This window comes from Solanum tuberosum, unplaced genomic scaffold, assembly GCF_000226075.1.
Source record: "Solanum tuberosum cultivar DM 1-3 516 R44 unplaced genomic scaffold, SolTub_3.0 scf00854, whole genome shotgun sequence".
Taxonomy (NCBI): Eukaryota; Viridiplantae; Streptophyta; class Magnoliopsida; order Solanales; family Solanaceae; genus Solanum; species Solanum tuberosum.
The window spans coordinates 12,653-27,978 of NW_006239828.1; the positions used below are offsets into that span (position 1 = coordinate 12,653).

Sequence of the window (15,326 nt, forward strand, 5' to 3'; positions counted from 1 at the left end):
AAGGCAAAGTGGTGAGTGAGGCTTTTAGAGGTGAAATTTAGGGTAGGCATTAAAAGACTTTGAGAGAACTTTGGTCAGGCTAAAGTATGTAATTAATAACCTATCGTCAGTATAAATATTTTTTATATTAGCAGTTTATCAAAAAATATTTATACATATTTTTGTTAATATGTGAAATTTAAAATTATTTATATTAAAAGATAATGTATATTACTTAAAACTCTTTCTATATATATAATTCATGGCTCTTGGTATGCTCAAGAATGAAAGTGACAAAATGGTGGATAAAATAGAGGGAGGAAGCACCAATAAAATTGTCAAGATTTTCATCTTATTCTTCATTGTTGCTATTTGTTGCCTTGTTCTTAATTATCATTCAAACACATACATTTTAGAATTTTTTCCAAATTCAAACAACTCCATTTTGTCTAAAAACTTATCAATTTATGACTCCTATATTAATGGGAAGAAGAGCTCTAGACAAGAAAATTATCTAACTTATTCAAAGGTGAGTTATATGTTTCTTTTTAATTAATCAAGAGTAAATTCAAAAATTTTATTTGATAGGTATAATTTTTATATTCTTATCGCAAGATATGCAGTAACTTGGATGATTATATTGAAAAAACAATGGTGTATACCATCTTTGAAAAAAAATGATGTGTATCAAAAGGAAAGTTACATATTTGACCGTTCAGTTAAAAATATGTGCATGCACAAATTCACCTACCAATATACATTATACATTGACCAATTATTTATGTCAATTGACTTATATTTATTTCCAATTTTTGCCTAATTTTGTTTTTATTTTTTCAGAAGCAGAAAATTAAATTAAAGAAAGTGTTAAAAGAGGCAGCCATGGGAGATAAAACAGTAATAATAACAACACTAAATGCAGCATGGACAGCACCAAATTCAATTTTTGATATTTTTTTGGAGAGTTTTAGAATTGGAAATAATACAAAATCATTATTGAAGAATTTATTAGTTGTAGCTTTTGACCAAATTGCTTATTCAAGATGCTTGGAGATTCACACACATTGCTATGCATTAATCACCAAAAATGTTGATTTTTCTGGAGAAAAAAGATATATGAGTGGTGATTATTTGAAGATGATGTGGAGGAGAACTGATTTTCTAAGAATTGTTCTTCAAATGGGATATAGCTTCATCTTTACGGTACGTGTTTTATAGTATGTTTCATCAAACTTTTAGATGTTAATTGATCTCATTTTCTTATAAAGTTACTCTCTCTGATCTGTCATGATTTGTGTGATATTTTCCACATTTTATAATTTGTTTGGGCAAACTTTTAGATGTTTACTGATCTCAGGGACCCTTGATCTCAACTACTCTCTCTGATCTGTCTCGAATTATGTGATATATTTTGCTTCTCGAGAAGTGATTTGAGTAATCTTTTAAGTTAATTTGAATTAGATCAATTTCATATTTTTAAATTAAATTTTAGACATTCAAGAAACTATAAAATAAGTGTAGTTATTCTCATGTCAATATGATGAAAACTTATATAATTATAAAATATTGATCGAAAATTACATAATTTGAATCTCGAAACACAAATAGTGTTACTTAAACTGGAACAGAGGAACTACTTATTTTAGAGAGTTGATGTGTTTGATCATTCTTTTAAGAAAAGTGTTAGTGTCGGTCTTTGAGTAGTAACGTAAGTTGTTTCTTGAAGCCGAAAAAAATAGTTGTTTTCCCAAAAACAGTCTTGAAATCTTGGTCAAGCACAAATTTTATTTTTTGTTCTAATATTGGCATAAGTATTTTTAAAATTAATTCGCTAGCACAAATTGCTACTCTCTAAAAATACTTTTTCGTGAAGAATTTCGAACAAAAAATACTTTTCAAGATATGTCAATTTTGAATGCTTCGCCAAACAAACTAACTTTGTTCTTTTCCAATATTCAAATAGTGTTTTTAGAGAAAAAAAAAAATTTGAATTAGCTTCTGCAAAAAAAGATGACATTTTTTTTTAATAATTAAAAAGAAAAGTATGACAGTTCAAATAAAGGAAATAAATACTTTTAATTAATTTTCCAAAAGTTTGGCCAAACAAAAATGAAAACAACTTAAACAAGTGCGCAATTTGTATCTCTTAGTGATTTCATGAATTTTTTTTATTTTTTGGTTCTTTTCAGGATGCAGATATATTATGGTTTCGACAACCGTTTGCACATTTTTATTCACATGTTGATTTCCAAATTGCTTGTGATTATTATCTACACAACTCATCCGACCCGAATAACGCTCCAAATGGAGGATTTAAATTCGTGAAGTCAAATAATCAGACGATACAATTCTACAAGTTTTGGAACAAATCAAGAAGAACTTATCCAGGAAAGAATGAACAAGATGTGCTCAACATAATCAAATATAGTCCTTTTATCAAGAAAATTGGATTGAAAATGAGATTTTTAAATACTGCTTATTTTGGAGGATTTTGTGAACCTAGCAAATATCTTAATTATGTATGCACAATGCATGCAAATTGTTGTATAGGTCTTGATAACAAAATACATGATTTAAGAATGGCAATTAATGATTGGAAAAATTATATGGCTTTGCCAAATGATGAAAGGAAGTCATATAAATATACTTGGACTCTTCCAAGAATATGTGGATAAATGATATATTTGATCATCTCAATGAACAACTTTTTCTATGTTTCAATTTTTTTTGTCCTAGGTGTCTTTTTTTTAGTAACTATTATAAGATTTGTATCGTGCAGATGATCTATCGAAAACATATGATTAAATAAATAAAAAATTTACATCCTTCAACAACTTAATGATCATACAAATTCAATCTCGTATACTGCATGTGCAAATTTCATCATCATCCATTTATTCAAAAGAATTCAAAGGACGAAAGTTAAATAATGTAGTTCTTAATATTTCGTACTATCTTCATTCTTCACGATAACTAGAGGTCGAGGGGATGATGTTGGTGGTAATGAACCTTGAATGGAGCAAAAACTCTTTAGTGTTAAAGGGAAAAGTGAACTAAAAGGAAAAATCTTAGGCCAACAACTATCATGAATGTCTAATACAGCTTTGCAACATTGAGGACCAATTAGTCGAAGTTGAGTTCTTAGGAAAGATGTTATAATTTCTTCGACACATCCAGGAACATTTAATACTGATGCGACACATTTGGAGATATCTGGAAAAAGAACATTATCGATCTGACCTTCTGAATCTGGCAAAAGGCCTCCTCCTCCAAGTAATTGTGAGATGCTCGGAGAAATCTTAATGGATATGCACAAGAAAATAAGTGTATACGTATAGACCGAAGTCATTTTTCTTATCGAATATATAACTTAGTTGATTTTAATTGTACTTGGGGTTTAGAAGATTTGGAATTCGATGAAAATTCGAAAAGAGGATATGCCATATTTATATTATTGTAGGATATATGGTGACCTTTTTTCCCCTTTAAATGTCTTTAATATGAGGACTTTATTGTACATTTAAATAGTTGTAACTTGCAACTTGTAATTAATTGTCTTTTTAAGTTTTAATTGGCATTTAATGCCATTTTTACTTGCATCTATGTACTATTAAGAAGCAGCATTTATGATATTTATCAGTAGATAATTTAATAAGTAAATGGTTCTCCGATTATTCAATAATAATTGTCCACTATTGACTTGGTATATATCTTAGCAAATAATTAATAATAGGGTTAATATTGCTATATTACCCTTTGAATATATTAAATTAAATGTTTTAGAAAATGTATTAGATATTGAATTCGGACGGATTAAAATGAGTTCATCAGTTAATAAATAAACGGATTATTGACCCATCCAAATGTTAGTTGGCTGAAATAAGCTAAAAAGTGGATTAAAATTCAACCCGTCCATTCATCACTAAATTTTAATTGCTTTATTTATTTTTTTAATACAGAATAAAATTATATATTTTATTATTATTATTATAGAAAATTAAAAATATTCATAGATCAATTTGGATCAGATATCAGCCTTTAGGCTGAAATAAATTGATTAAAATAGCTTGAACGTATAAATAAGTGAATCAATAATCAACATAAACTTAAACAAATTGAATAAGTTATAGTTTAACAGGCTAATAAATGAAATGTATCTATAACTAAATTATATAGTAGGGGCCTTCAGATTAATGTTTTTCTTTCTAGTACAGCAATAACTCATGAGGTAAAACTAATTAATGTCTTAAAAACTTCATGTTCTAGTCAAGATAGAGGGAGTATATTTTTATATTTCCATTTCATTCATAAAAAAAAAATAAAAATTAATGACACAATTTAATTCTCTTCTTTCCTTTTTATTTGTTATATTTCGATGCTTTTCTTTTTATTTGTCATATTTTGATTCTAGAGAGTCAGAGTGCATAAATATTGATTAATATTGTAAAATATAATTTTTCATCATATTAATATGAGAAAGATTGCACATTAAAGTAATTTCATATAGTTTTCAAATAGGAATAATTTCAGCGACCTCTCTTCAAGTTTCGCTTTATCACACTCACCTCCTCTGTAGTTTAATTATGATATTACTCTTACCTCCCTTATTTTCATTTTCTCGTAACCATTCTTTAAAAGTTATTCAATAAAGGTGTAACACATATTATAATTCTTAATTACTTGAAATTACTATTTATATTTTTTTGAGTTAGGTCTGGACTTAGCATGGACCTCCTGTCACTTGTTTTATTATATAGATAAAGTGTTTAAGCTTTTGAACAAAAATAAAATCTTTGATAATTATAATTAAAGACTTCGGGCAAGAAACCACTAATTTTTCCAATTTCTAGTTCATTCATGGACTAAGTAAATGCATAATAATATATGAAAAAACTATTTCCTCTACGATGAGGTGCAAACACAATCACTAAATCTTGGTTCAAACAAGATAATTCAAGATAAAAGACTAAAGTTTTTTAAAGTGTCGGTGTATATAATTTTTTGTCTGACTTGATTGGTGCAGCTACAAGACGATTTGGATCAGGTTCACCAGGAATCACACGGTATGCAAATTTTTTGCCTAAGTTGATTGGTGCAGTTACAAGACGATCTGGATCAGGTTCACCAGGAATCACATGGTATGAAAACTTTTTTCCTGACTTGATTGGTGCAGTGGCAGAACGATCTGGATCAGGTTCACCAGAAATCACACGGTATGGAAACTTTTTACCTGACTTAATTGGTGCAGCTGCAGGACGATCTGGATCAGGTTTACCAGGAATCACACGGTATGAAAACTTTTTACCTGACGTAATTGGTGCAGCTACAAGACGATCTGGATCAGTTTCACCAGGAAACACACGGTATGAAATTTTTTTGCTTGGCGTAATTGGTGCAGCTGCAGGACGATCTGGATCAGGTTCACCAGGAATCACACGATATGAAAATTTTTTACCGAACTTGATTGGTACAGCTACAGGACGATCTGGATCAGGTTCACCAGGAATATCACGGTATGAAGGCTTTTTGCCTGGCTTAATTGGTGCAGTTGCAGGACGATATGGATCAGGTTCACCAGGGATCACACGGAATGAAATCTTTTTACCTGACTTAATTGGTGTAGATGCAGGATGATCTGGATCAGGTTCACCAGAAATCACACGGTATGAAAACTTTTTGCCTGACTTGATTGGTGCAGCTACAGGACGATCTGGATCAGATTCACCAAGAATTACACGGTATGAGAACTTTTTGGTTGACTTAATTGGTGCAGCGTTCACTAGGAATCACACGGTATGAAAACTTTTTGCCTGACTTGATTGGTGCAGCTACAAGACGATCTGGATCAGTTTCACCAGGAAACACACGGTATGAAATTTTTTTGCTTGGCGTAATTGGTGCAGCTGCAGGACGATCTGGATCAGGTTCACCAGGAATCACACGGTATGCAAATTTTTTGCCTAAGTTGATTGGTGCAGTTACAAGACGATCTGGATCAGGTTCACCAGGAATCACATGGTATGAAAACTTTTTTCCTGACTTGATTGGTGCAGTGGCAGAACGATCTGGATCAGGTTCACCAGAAATCACACGGTATGAAAACTTTTTGCCTGACTTGATTGGTGCAGCTACAGGACGATCTGGATCAGATTCACCAAGAATTACACGGTATGAGAACTTTTTGGTTGACTTAATTGGTGCAGCTGCAAGACGATTTGGATTAGGTTCACCAGGAATCACTCGATATGAAAACTTTTTACCTGACTTAATTGGTGCAGCTGCAAGACGATCTGGGTCAGGTTCACTAGGAATCAAACGGTATGAAAACTCTGGCCCTTGTGAGATATCATTCAACTTTCTTGAAATTTCGTGGACCGCTAAAACAGGTTGAGATATTTTTTTTCACTTTTTGCTATTAAACTATCATGTTGTTGAATAGCTTGAACTATATTTTCACAACTACGAACAAAAAGAGCAACAAGAGTGAAAAAGATTAAGTGAAAGAGATTCATTTTTGTAGATGCTTTTTGCTTTTGCTTTTGTTTTTGTATTTTTTTTTCATAGATGAATGGTCCATAAATACTTGTTAAAAATTTCCTAATTAATTAATGCAGTATTATCTCCACATATCTATAGAAAATTCTGGAAAACAGAAGTTATGAGGATGTAATTACAAATTAAAGTTTGGATTTATTTCTTTCATTTCAATTAATTTTAACAAATCTGAATATCTTTCTTCATCTTAAGAATTTGAAAATAAGGACCCTTTTGGCTTCAAGTTTTATTTGAAAAAAACTTTGGAAAAATTTGGTTGTTGGCGTTTTGCCACATAACTTTGGCAAGTTTTTTTGCCAAGAATCTCAAGTTCCCAAATACTAGAAAAAACTAGTTTTTGGGAACTTTAAAAAATTCAAAAATTACCCCAAAGAAGAAGAAGAAGATATTGTTGTTGTTGATCTTTGGAACACAAAAGAATTTCTAGCTCCATACAATGGAATGCGATATCATTTGCAGGACTACAGGAAAAGTGAAAGAGATCCTAAGAATGACAAAGAGTTATTTAACTATAGACATGCCTCTTTGCGTAATGTAATTGAAAGAACATTTGGTGCGTGGAATAGTAGATTTAGAATACTACGACAAGACATGAAAACCTATGAATCAGATAAGCAGGTGAAAATAATAGTTGCTTGTGTCATATTACATAATTTTTTGCGTGAAAATCAAAGCAGTGATGAAATATTCAATGAACATGAACTTTAATTATGATATGGTTATTGATGAAGATGACGAACAATCGACTCAGAGTAACAATATTATTTCTTCTCAGTCATCTGATCTAGAAATGAAAGCTTGTCGGGAAGAGATTGTTCGTAGAATGTGGGAATATTATATAAAGGAATAGTTTGTTATTACCTGCTCTGGAGGTTGTTATAATTATAACTGAATCAATGACAAGTTTGAATATGCATTAATGTATTGCTCTTGCCTATATTGTTATTTTGTTGTTGTTGATTGTTATCAATTATGTTATATTAAAATAGTCAAATATTTTTTGGGAAACTTGAGTCCAAACACAGGGTGTTAACTTGGGCAAAATCTGGCTCAAGTATTATTTGGCAAAAATACTTAGGAACTTGAGGCCAAACGCTAGCTAAGTAATTAAAATTCTGAACAAGAAACATCTCACTTGGTTAATTAGTTGAAAATAAAACCAAAAAAAAGGTGAAAATAAATTCGCCCCTTTAACCTCACCTTAAAAATCAAATTCTCCCTCCAACATTAAGTTATCCTAATTCCTTTTTATATTATTTATTTATGTAATGTAATTTTTTTCAATTATATTTTATATTATTTTTTCAAATTCTTTTTATCTATAATATATATGATATGAAATATGATAATAAGATTGATTGATTTTATGTTCTTATCATATTAGGGTGTGCATCAACCAATTCGGTCGGAATTTTATACGTTATCAATTTGATTTATTGATTCTTTTCATTTGTGAACACGCTAAATTGGTAAACAAATCAATACGATATTTATTATCGATTTCGATAGATTGTTTTTTTTATCCTTAACAATTCGACTTTTTTATTTAATTGGTAAGAAAATACTCATACAACTCTATAGACATACACTTTATTCGTAAAATAGAAATAGCAGCAAAAATAGAAGTGTAATACAAATTTCTATATTTATTATTTTTGTTTAAGACAAAATTGTTCGAATTTCTTCTAAATTGACTTATGCAATAAACTTCAAAAACAACATTAATTATTTGTATTTATCACAATCAAATCAAAAAATTGAGAAGAGAGGGAGTAACACTAGTTTATGTCGAGATGAGATAAGATGTCACAAAAGAGAGCCGAAGAGGCTAGTTTGTATTGCCTACAACCAAAAATAATTCTAAAATTTAGAAAATATAGTTCGTAAAATGTTAAAGTCACCCTTGTATAAGTAAGTAAAGAGTAAAATAGTAACTTTAATATAATTTTATTGGGTTATCAATTTAACCATTAACCAAAATCATACAATCAAAACCGAACAGATAATCCAAAAAATAATTCTACAAAATCGCTTACAAACTGCTCAATTATCTAATACTGAAAAATCATTACAAAATTTAATTTAATTTATTGATTAGTTTGATTTTTACACCCCTCTCAATTATTGACTGTATGCTTTTTGTCGCACCATTTTAGAAAGGGAAAACCTTATACTCACTATATTATTTCATTGAAAAAAACTTATATTTTTAAAAATTCTCCCAAAAATCAACTTGTTTTATTTTGTTAACTTTTATAGTCATTTTAGCTAAACTTTGTATTTTTGGGGGAGAATTATATTATTGACGAGGTCTTTTAATTATGTCATATAATCTATTTTATTAATTACTAACTCGAATATGTTATTTATGTGAAATTTTGCGTGCACCACTCAAATATTGATAGATAAATACATGCGGCGTTCAACGTTTAAGGGACAAAAATGTACCAAGGGACAAAATCAACTTTATTTTTTTTTATTTTTTGCAACTTTTCATTTGTAATATTTATGTCCACTTAACTTTTCTGTGAGTGTGACTCATCAGCCAAAAAACATTTTTTTCTTTTAAAAAAAAAATTATTTTTCTCAATTTGCCATTATTTTTCACAACCATACAAATTATTGTATGTGATTGTGACCCACAAGGGATGTTAATTTGACTTAAAGAGGGGTTGCATGGGGAAATTTATTGTTCGAAATTTTGAATGAAATAATGACGGTAAACAAATTAAAAGTTAAGTTCTATTTTAATTTGTTTGACTGATTTATTTATTCACAAAATTTAATTAAAAAAATTAAATCTTATAATTTTAAACTGAATATATTTAAAATGTATTAACATATTCTTTAATATTATGATATTAAAGATTGTGAAATGTTTTAGAATTAACATATTATAAAAATACAAATGTTCATTTTAAACTAATTAAATAAAGCAAATAAAATTAAAAAGAGAATAATATTATGAAAGGGGTTGACAATTGGCTGAATAAATTCTATATGACAATATTTGATTGATCACAAAATTTGAAGAAATAAAACAAAATAAAACTCATGCGAAAACAAGTCCTAAATATTTTTTTAGATATAAATCATCTTATTAAAAATAAAATTAAAAAAAATTAAAATTAAATTATCTCTATATAAGTATAACATCCTTTTTAAAACAATTAAGCTGAAAGAATCACCATGGATTGTGGTGTAATGGTAGGACTGTTTTAACCCTTAATCAGAGGTGTCGAGTTTGAACCCTCAATATAAAGAAAATCACATTATGAGCACCACATGTAAAATGAGCTCTACAATGTATGATTCGAATTTAATTAGAGCTTTAATGAGAACATCAACACAAAATGAAAAACAAAAAAGCAGTTTTACAAAATTATAATAAATAAATTGAGAAAAGTTAAAATATTATTTAGTGAATGGAGTTGGAGCTAGAATTAGAATTGTGGTTTTTATAATGTCTTAGAATTTTGATATAGAACCAAAATAAAATAAAAAGAGAAACGAATGGAGTTGACTAATATTTTAATTATGTTTTTTTCATGATGATGATGACTAATTATGAAATTTCAATATTTTTGTGATTAGACTTTATGAATCATCACAATAATTCGAATTCCTCCCTCGCAAAATCCGAATAAGGTTTAAACTTTTTCATTTAATTGGATTGTTTGTTTACATGTTAGAGTTGTGCATCTATTAGTAAGGATTAGTTATGAGTGAATTTATATATTACTTTATACAAATATTAGGTATACATAGATTATTATACATACATTAGTTTTTTTTACCTTCTATCCTACATAAAATAATACATTAATTTCCCCATAAATCATCACCAAATGTTTATCAAAACACACCTCAATAATCAGTTGTTCACTTTTTTATCTGAAATATCATCATTGTTCAGGAAGAAAAGTGAATAACTAATAGTTGAGGTGTGTTTTAATAAACATTTGGTGATGTAGTATAGATAAAAAAAAACTCATGTATTCATAATCAGATACGAAACTCAAAAAGTCAGAGATATTTTAAATATATTTTTATCCTTTCACTCAAAGTTAAAGGGTCAAAATCATATTGTACAAGTTATTTATAACTAAACAAAAAAGATTAATCTATATTTTTTTGAAAGATGAATTACTTAAATAATATATGAAAATATTTCATTTAAATGGAAAATTAACTCAATACGTGACAAAATAGTGAGATAATTATTTAAGCTTATAGTCCTTTTCATAATGGAAGAAAAAGTCATCAAATCTTTAGAAGGATAACCTTATAAATTACTGCTTTGATTAGCATAAAATAATAGTTATATAGTCAAGAAAGAACAAATTTGTCTCATCGTAATATTATTTTGGAATAAAATTTAAATCAGTCAAAATAATTTCTTATGATCACTTACAAATTAAATTAAAAAAAAGGCTTTTTTAATTTTTTTATAAGTATAAATAAGAATCTTCAATAATAATTATATTCGTATCATAATATACTACTCCATATTAATATGAAAATAAAATAATTTCTCAAATAGTTACTCATACGGATAAAACACTTGTCTTTTTTTTGTCACAATAAAATTATCTAATCAAATAAGAGTATCGAAATTACTATAGCCGGCCGGAACTTAATTTTTTTTTTAATTTTTTTTATTTTATTAATATTTAATCCTTCTTATTTGTGTCAAGAGGATAGATTAAAATTAATAAAATAAAAACAAAAAGTCAACTTTGGTCCCTTTGTATTCTGTAAGGTTGATTTCTTTTAGAAAATTATCTTTCTTTTTAATATCAATTTTCTTTGAAAAATTAATTTTGTAATATAATAATTATTAGTTAAATAACCATCTAAAAGATCAACTATATAGTATCAGAAATATTAAATTCTAATGTATATGTTGTTGAAATATTGCATTCGTCTCTATTTTTCCTTATTTGTAAAAAAAATTCTTATCAATAAAGGACAATTTTATCTCATCTTAATATTTTTAGAAGAGATTTTGATTGTGCGTTAATAATAGTATATAAAATGAATGAAAATTTCCGTAAGAATGGTTAAGTTAGTGCAGGAGTGCAACAAGTAGTATCTCGTAAAGGAGGTTAAGGATTAATTTTGGATTTTCTCCTAAAGTTTTTTGATCGGTTAAGCCGTCGCATAAAACTTATTTAGTGCATTTAATATTTTTCTTTTTTTTTTGTCCTCAATTGAAAATAGTAGCAATTTGTCATGTACATTTAATGACAAAAATAAAGACAATAATAAAAAGAGCTTGAGCATTTTGTGATAGATTTGTTGTTCACATTTAATAAATTTGATCTCTTGCAAAAGTTGTCACAAACTAGTGGACCAGATAAACAATGTGATAAATACACTTACGTCTCTCCAAAGTTGTCACAAGTTCATGGACTAGATAGACAATGTGAAAGGAAAAAAAGTATTTTCAATATTTTTATAAGTTTAAGAATCTTGTCAAAATTTCTTTATTTTACTTTTTAAGACACAATTACAATTATTTTTCTAATTAATAAAACCATGTAATATAATTAAGACTTTTAAATTTTTTTATCTATCTATATATATACACCCTTGAATTTGGTGCAAATTATTAATTTCGTCCCCGAATTATTAACAATCTTAAAAGCACCTTTTTATTTGACTAACTAAAATTCTCAATGGGATGATTTATAGTCACACATATATCTCTGAATTGTTTTACACCATAAATTTTAAAACATTTTTTTTTCTTTAAATTTCGTGTCAAATCAAACAGTATCATATAAATTGAAATATAAAAAATACTTAATAGTTAAATTTAAATTTTAAAGTACAATTTATAAAAATATTTTAATAAAATTAATAATCAAGTTAATATGAACCAAGTAAAATAAAACAGAGAAAATATGTACTAAAGGAGGTCACAAATATGGAATATTAGTGAGAATAAAAAACAAGAAGAGAAGGTTAAAAGAGGCAGAAAAAAAGAGAATATTAGGTAGAAAAAGGGGTGTACCAAAAAGGCTACTTTTAACTAACCACTTTCTTTCCATTAAAATACAAAATACCTTTTCTCATTTATTACTTCTTTTATTTATAGTATTTATTATCTCATCCATATATTCAATTTATTGTCTCCCTATCTAACCTCTTTATCACAAGTATTGATTGCAAAAAGTTCTAACTATTTAATTAGTTGTATCTACAAATTTGTTGAGTTACTTTCTTGGCCTTCTTTTTCTTTAGTATTCTCATGCATACCACATTATGTGTTTGAGGGGGGAGGCAATATTGATATTTGAGTCGGTTTATACGCATCTCAACTATTCTATTGAGAATTTTTCATTTTTTCCAGTTTAATAAAAAAATTGAGTTGCAAATTAAATTTAAAATTTTGTATTTGATATAATTTTAACGATCGCATTATATATTTTAAAATAATAAGTGCATATGCATACACTAATTTATATGTAGATGCCGCTTAAGAGAAAACGAATTGACTCCGCAAAGTAGAAAATGCCTCCAATATTCTAATCTATTATGAGATGTATGATCATTACGCTTCAATCAAGTTATTCTATTTCACCTTTTAAAAAGAAAAAAAATACATTTAAAAATAATGTATTTAACGTAATTTCTGAATGAGGTTTAGAAAAAAAAATAATCAATAGGAGATATTCATGTTTTATAAAAGTCATAGGACAACACAAATAAGATGAAGCTAGCATTTTAATTACAGATTCGATCGAATTAAATAATCATGGCATAAATCTTTTTATCTAAAGCTTAAAACCACGAATTTAAAATCTTAACACTGTCTATGACAATAAATATATTTCAAAATTTTCAAAAAAATAATGATTCATGCATAGCCATGACAAATTTTTTAACAGATAATAAGATTCCTTGTGGGTTCTACTTGTACATATCCTTCTAAAACAGTCACTAATAATTGAATACTATCATAATTTCTTAAATTATAAAACAATATAAACATACTTAATATAGGTTGTGCTTGATTTGAATATTTGTTATTTCATGTGCTCCTAATTTTATATTAGAAGAATTTATTAAATTAAAAAAGAATCTATTTAAATTGAGTGAAATATTGTTAAAAATAATGACTTTTGGTACGCCTTAAGCTTTGAAAAGTTTCTTAAGTATAATATTCATAATAAAGTATTTTTCGTAATATTCATTATGATAATACAATGCAATAGGTCGAAAATCTAATTGTTTCTGATAATGAAAAGAGTTTTTATTTTATGTAAAATTTATAAAATATTGAAATATTGGTAAAAATATCCAACATCAAACACTCAACATAAACATTCAGATAATCAGTCAACTGAATTACTAAAATTCTCCAAAAATAACTAAAATAAAAAAGTTATAATAAAAAGGAGGGAAGGGGTATTCTTGTTTTATACTCATAATAATAATAATAATAATAATAACTTGTGTCCAATATTTGCCTTTTACTTCACACTATGTCCACCACATCACTTTTTCAACTCTATTTATTTATCACATATCTCTTCACTTACTTATTCTTTATCCACAAATGAACAACTCCACCACCGCCTGCGCCGCCGTCAACCGACGCAAAACTCTCCATGAGCGCCATCACTGCCGGAGGAAAAACGATGATCATCAATCCTTGATCCCTGGACTTCCCGATGATATTGCTCAAATTTGTTTAAATCAAGTGCATCATCCTTCTACACTTTTCTCCGTTTGTCATTCATGGCGTAAGCTTATCTACTCACCTTCTTTTCCTCCATTTTTGTCTCTATACGCCTTATTATTAGCTACAAATCAAGTTGAATTTGCTTGTTTCGATCCAATTTCATCGAAATGGCACCTTCTTCCTCCTCTGCCACCAGATCCGCCACTTCACATCCTCGTTAAACATCCTTCGTTTATCTCCAGAAACCTTCCGATTCAATCGGTAAGCGTTTCCGGTAACTTAATTCTCCTCGCTGCAACCGCCGATCAGTTCCAGCCGGCGATTTCTCGTCCGTTGATTTTCAATCCGACGGTGAAAAAATGGAGTTACGGTCCCCGTCTCGCCGCTCCCCGCCGGTGGTGCGCTGCAGGCGCGTTAGGCAACTCGGTGTATGTAGCGAGTGGAGTTGGGTCCCATTATAATGTCGAGGTAGCTCGATCAGTTATAAAATGGGACCTGGATAACAGTAGTGGGCCCGAGTCTGATCGGGCCCACTACTGTTGTTATCGTAACGAACGAAAAAGGAGATGGAAATGGGAGGAAATGAGTGGATTAAAAGATGGGAAATTTAGTAGAGAAGCAATTGAAGCTATTGGATGGAAAGGAAAATTATGTATGGTGAATGTAAAAGGTGATGCAGCTAAACAAGGGATAATTTATAATGTCGAAACGGACACGTGGCAGGATATGCCGGAGGGGATGCTATCGGGGTGGAGGGGTCCGGTGGCGGCGATGGCGGAGGAGATACTATATATGGTGGATGAATCAAAAGGAGTGTTGAGAAGATATGATGAAGAGGAGGATGTTTGGGTGGAGATATTGGAGAATGAAATGCTTAAAGGAGCGGAACATGTGGTGGCGGACGGTGGTAGAGTTTGCGTGGTTGGTGGTGGCGGTAGTGGGATAGTGGTGGTGGATGTGGTGGTGGAGACGCCGAGGTTGGTGGTGGTTGAAACTCCGGTAGGGTTTCAAGTTTTGAATATACATATTTTGCCTAGGATGAGCCATTGATAATTTTTCTCAAATTTTGTACTCAAAAATATGAAAAATATATACATTA

The 15,326-nt window shown here is 29.0% G+C and overlaps 3 protein-coding genes across 3 annotated transcripts; 2 read left to right on the forward strand and 1 right to left on the reverse strand.

The window, feature by feature from the left end:
* The first annotated feature begins 241 nt into the window (after positions 1 to 241).
* Positions 242 to 2,654, forward strand: LOC102590650 (uncharacterized protein At4g15970-like). The gene is made up of 3 exons (XM_015305649.1): positions 242 to 508; positions 820 to 1,182; positions 2,169 to 2,654. The coding sequence occupies exons 1-3, from the start codon at positions 242 to 244 to the stop codon at positions 2,652 to 2,654; spliced, it is 1,116 nt and encodes a 371-aa protein (XP_015161135.1).
* A 2,301-nt stretch (positions 2,655 to 4,955) lies between these two features.
* Positions 4,956 to 6,491, reverse strand: LOC107059185 (basic proline-rich protein-like). Its single transcript, XM_015305650.1, has 3 exons — positions 6,386 to 6,491; positions 5,790 to 6,269; positions 4,956 to 5,689 (listed from the first exon to the last, which is right to left on the reverse strand). Exons 1-3 carry the CDS (start codon positions 6,489 to 6,491, stop codon positions 4,956 to 4,958), a joined length of 1,320 nt encoding a protein of 439 aa, XP_015161136.1.
* A 7,532-nt stretch (positions 6,492 to 14,023) lies between these two features.
* Positions 14,024 to 15,326, forward strand: LOC102588574 (F-box/kelch-repeat protein SKIP25-like). The gene has a single exon (XM_006367703.2). The coding sequence runs from the start codon at positions 14,102 to 14,104 to the stop codon at positions 15,275 to 15,277; it is 1,176 nt and encodes a 391-aa protein (XP_006367765.1). The 5' UTR covers positions 14,024 to 14,101; the 3' UTR covers positions 15,278 to 15,326.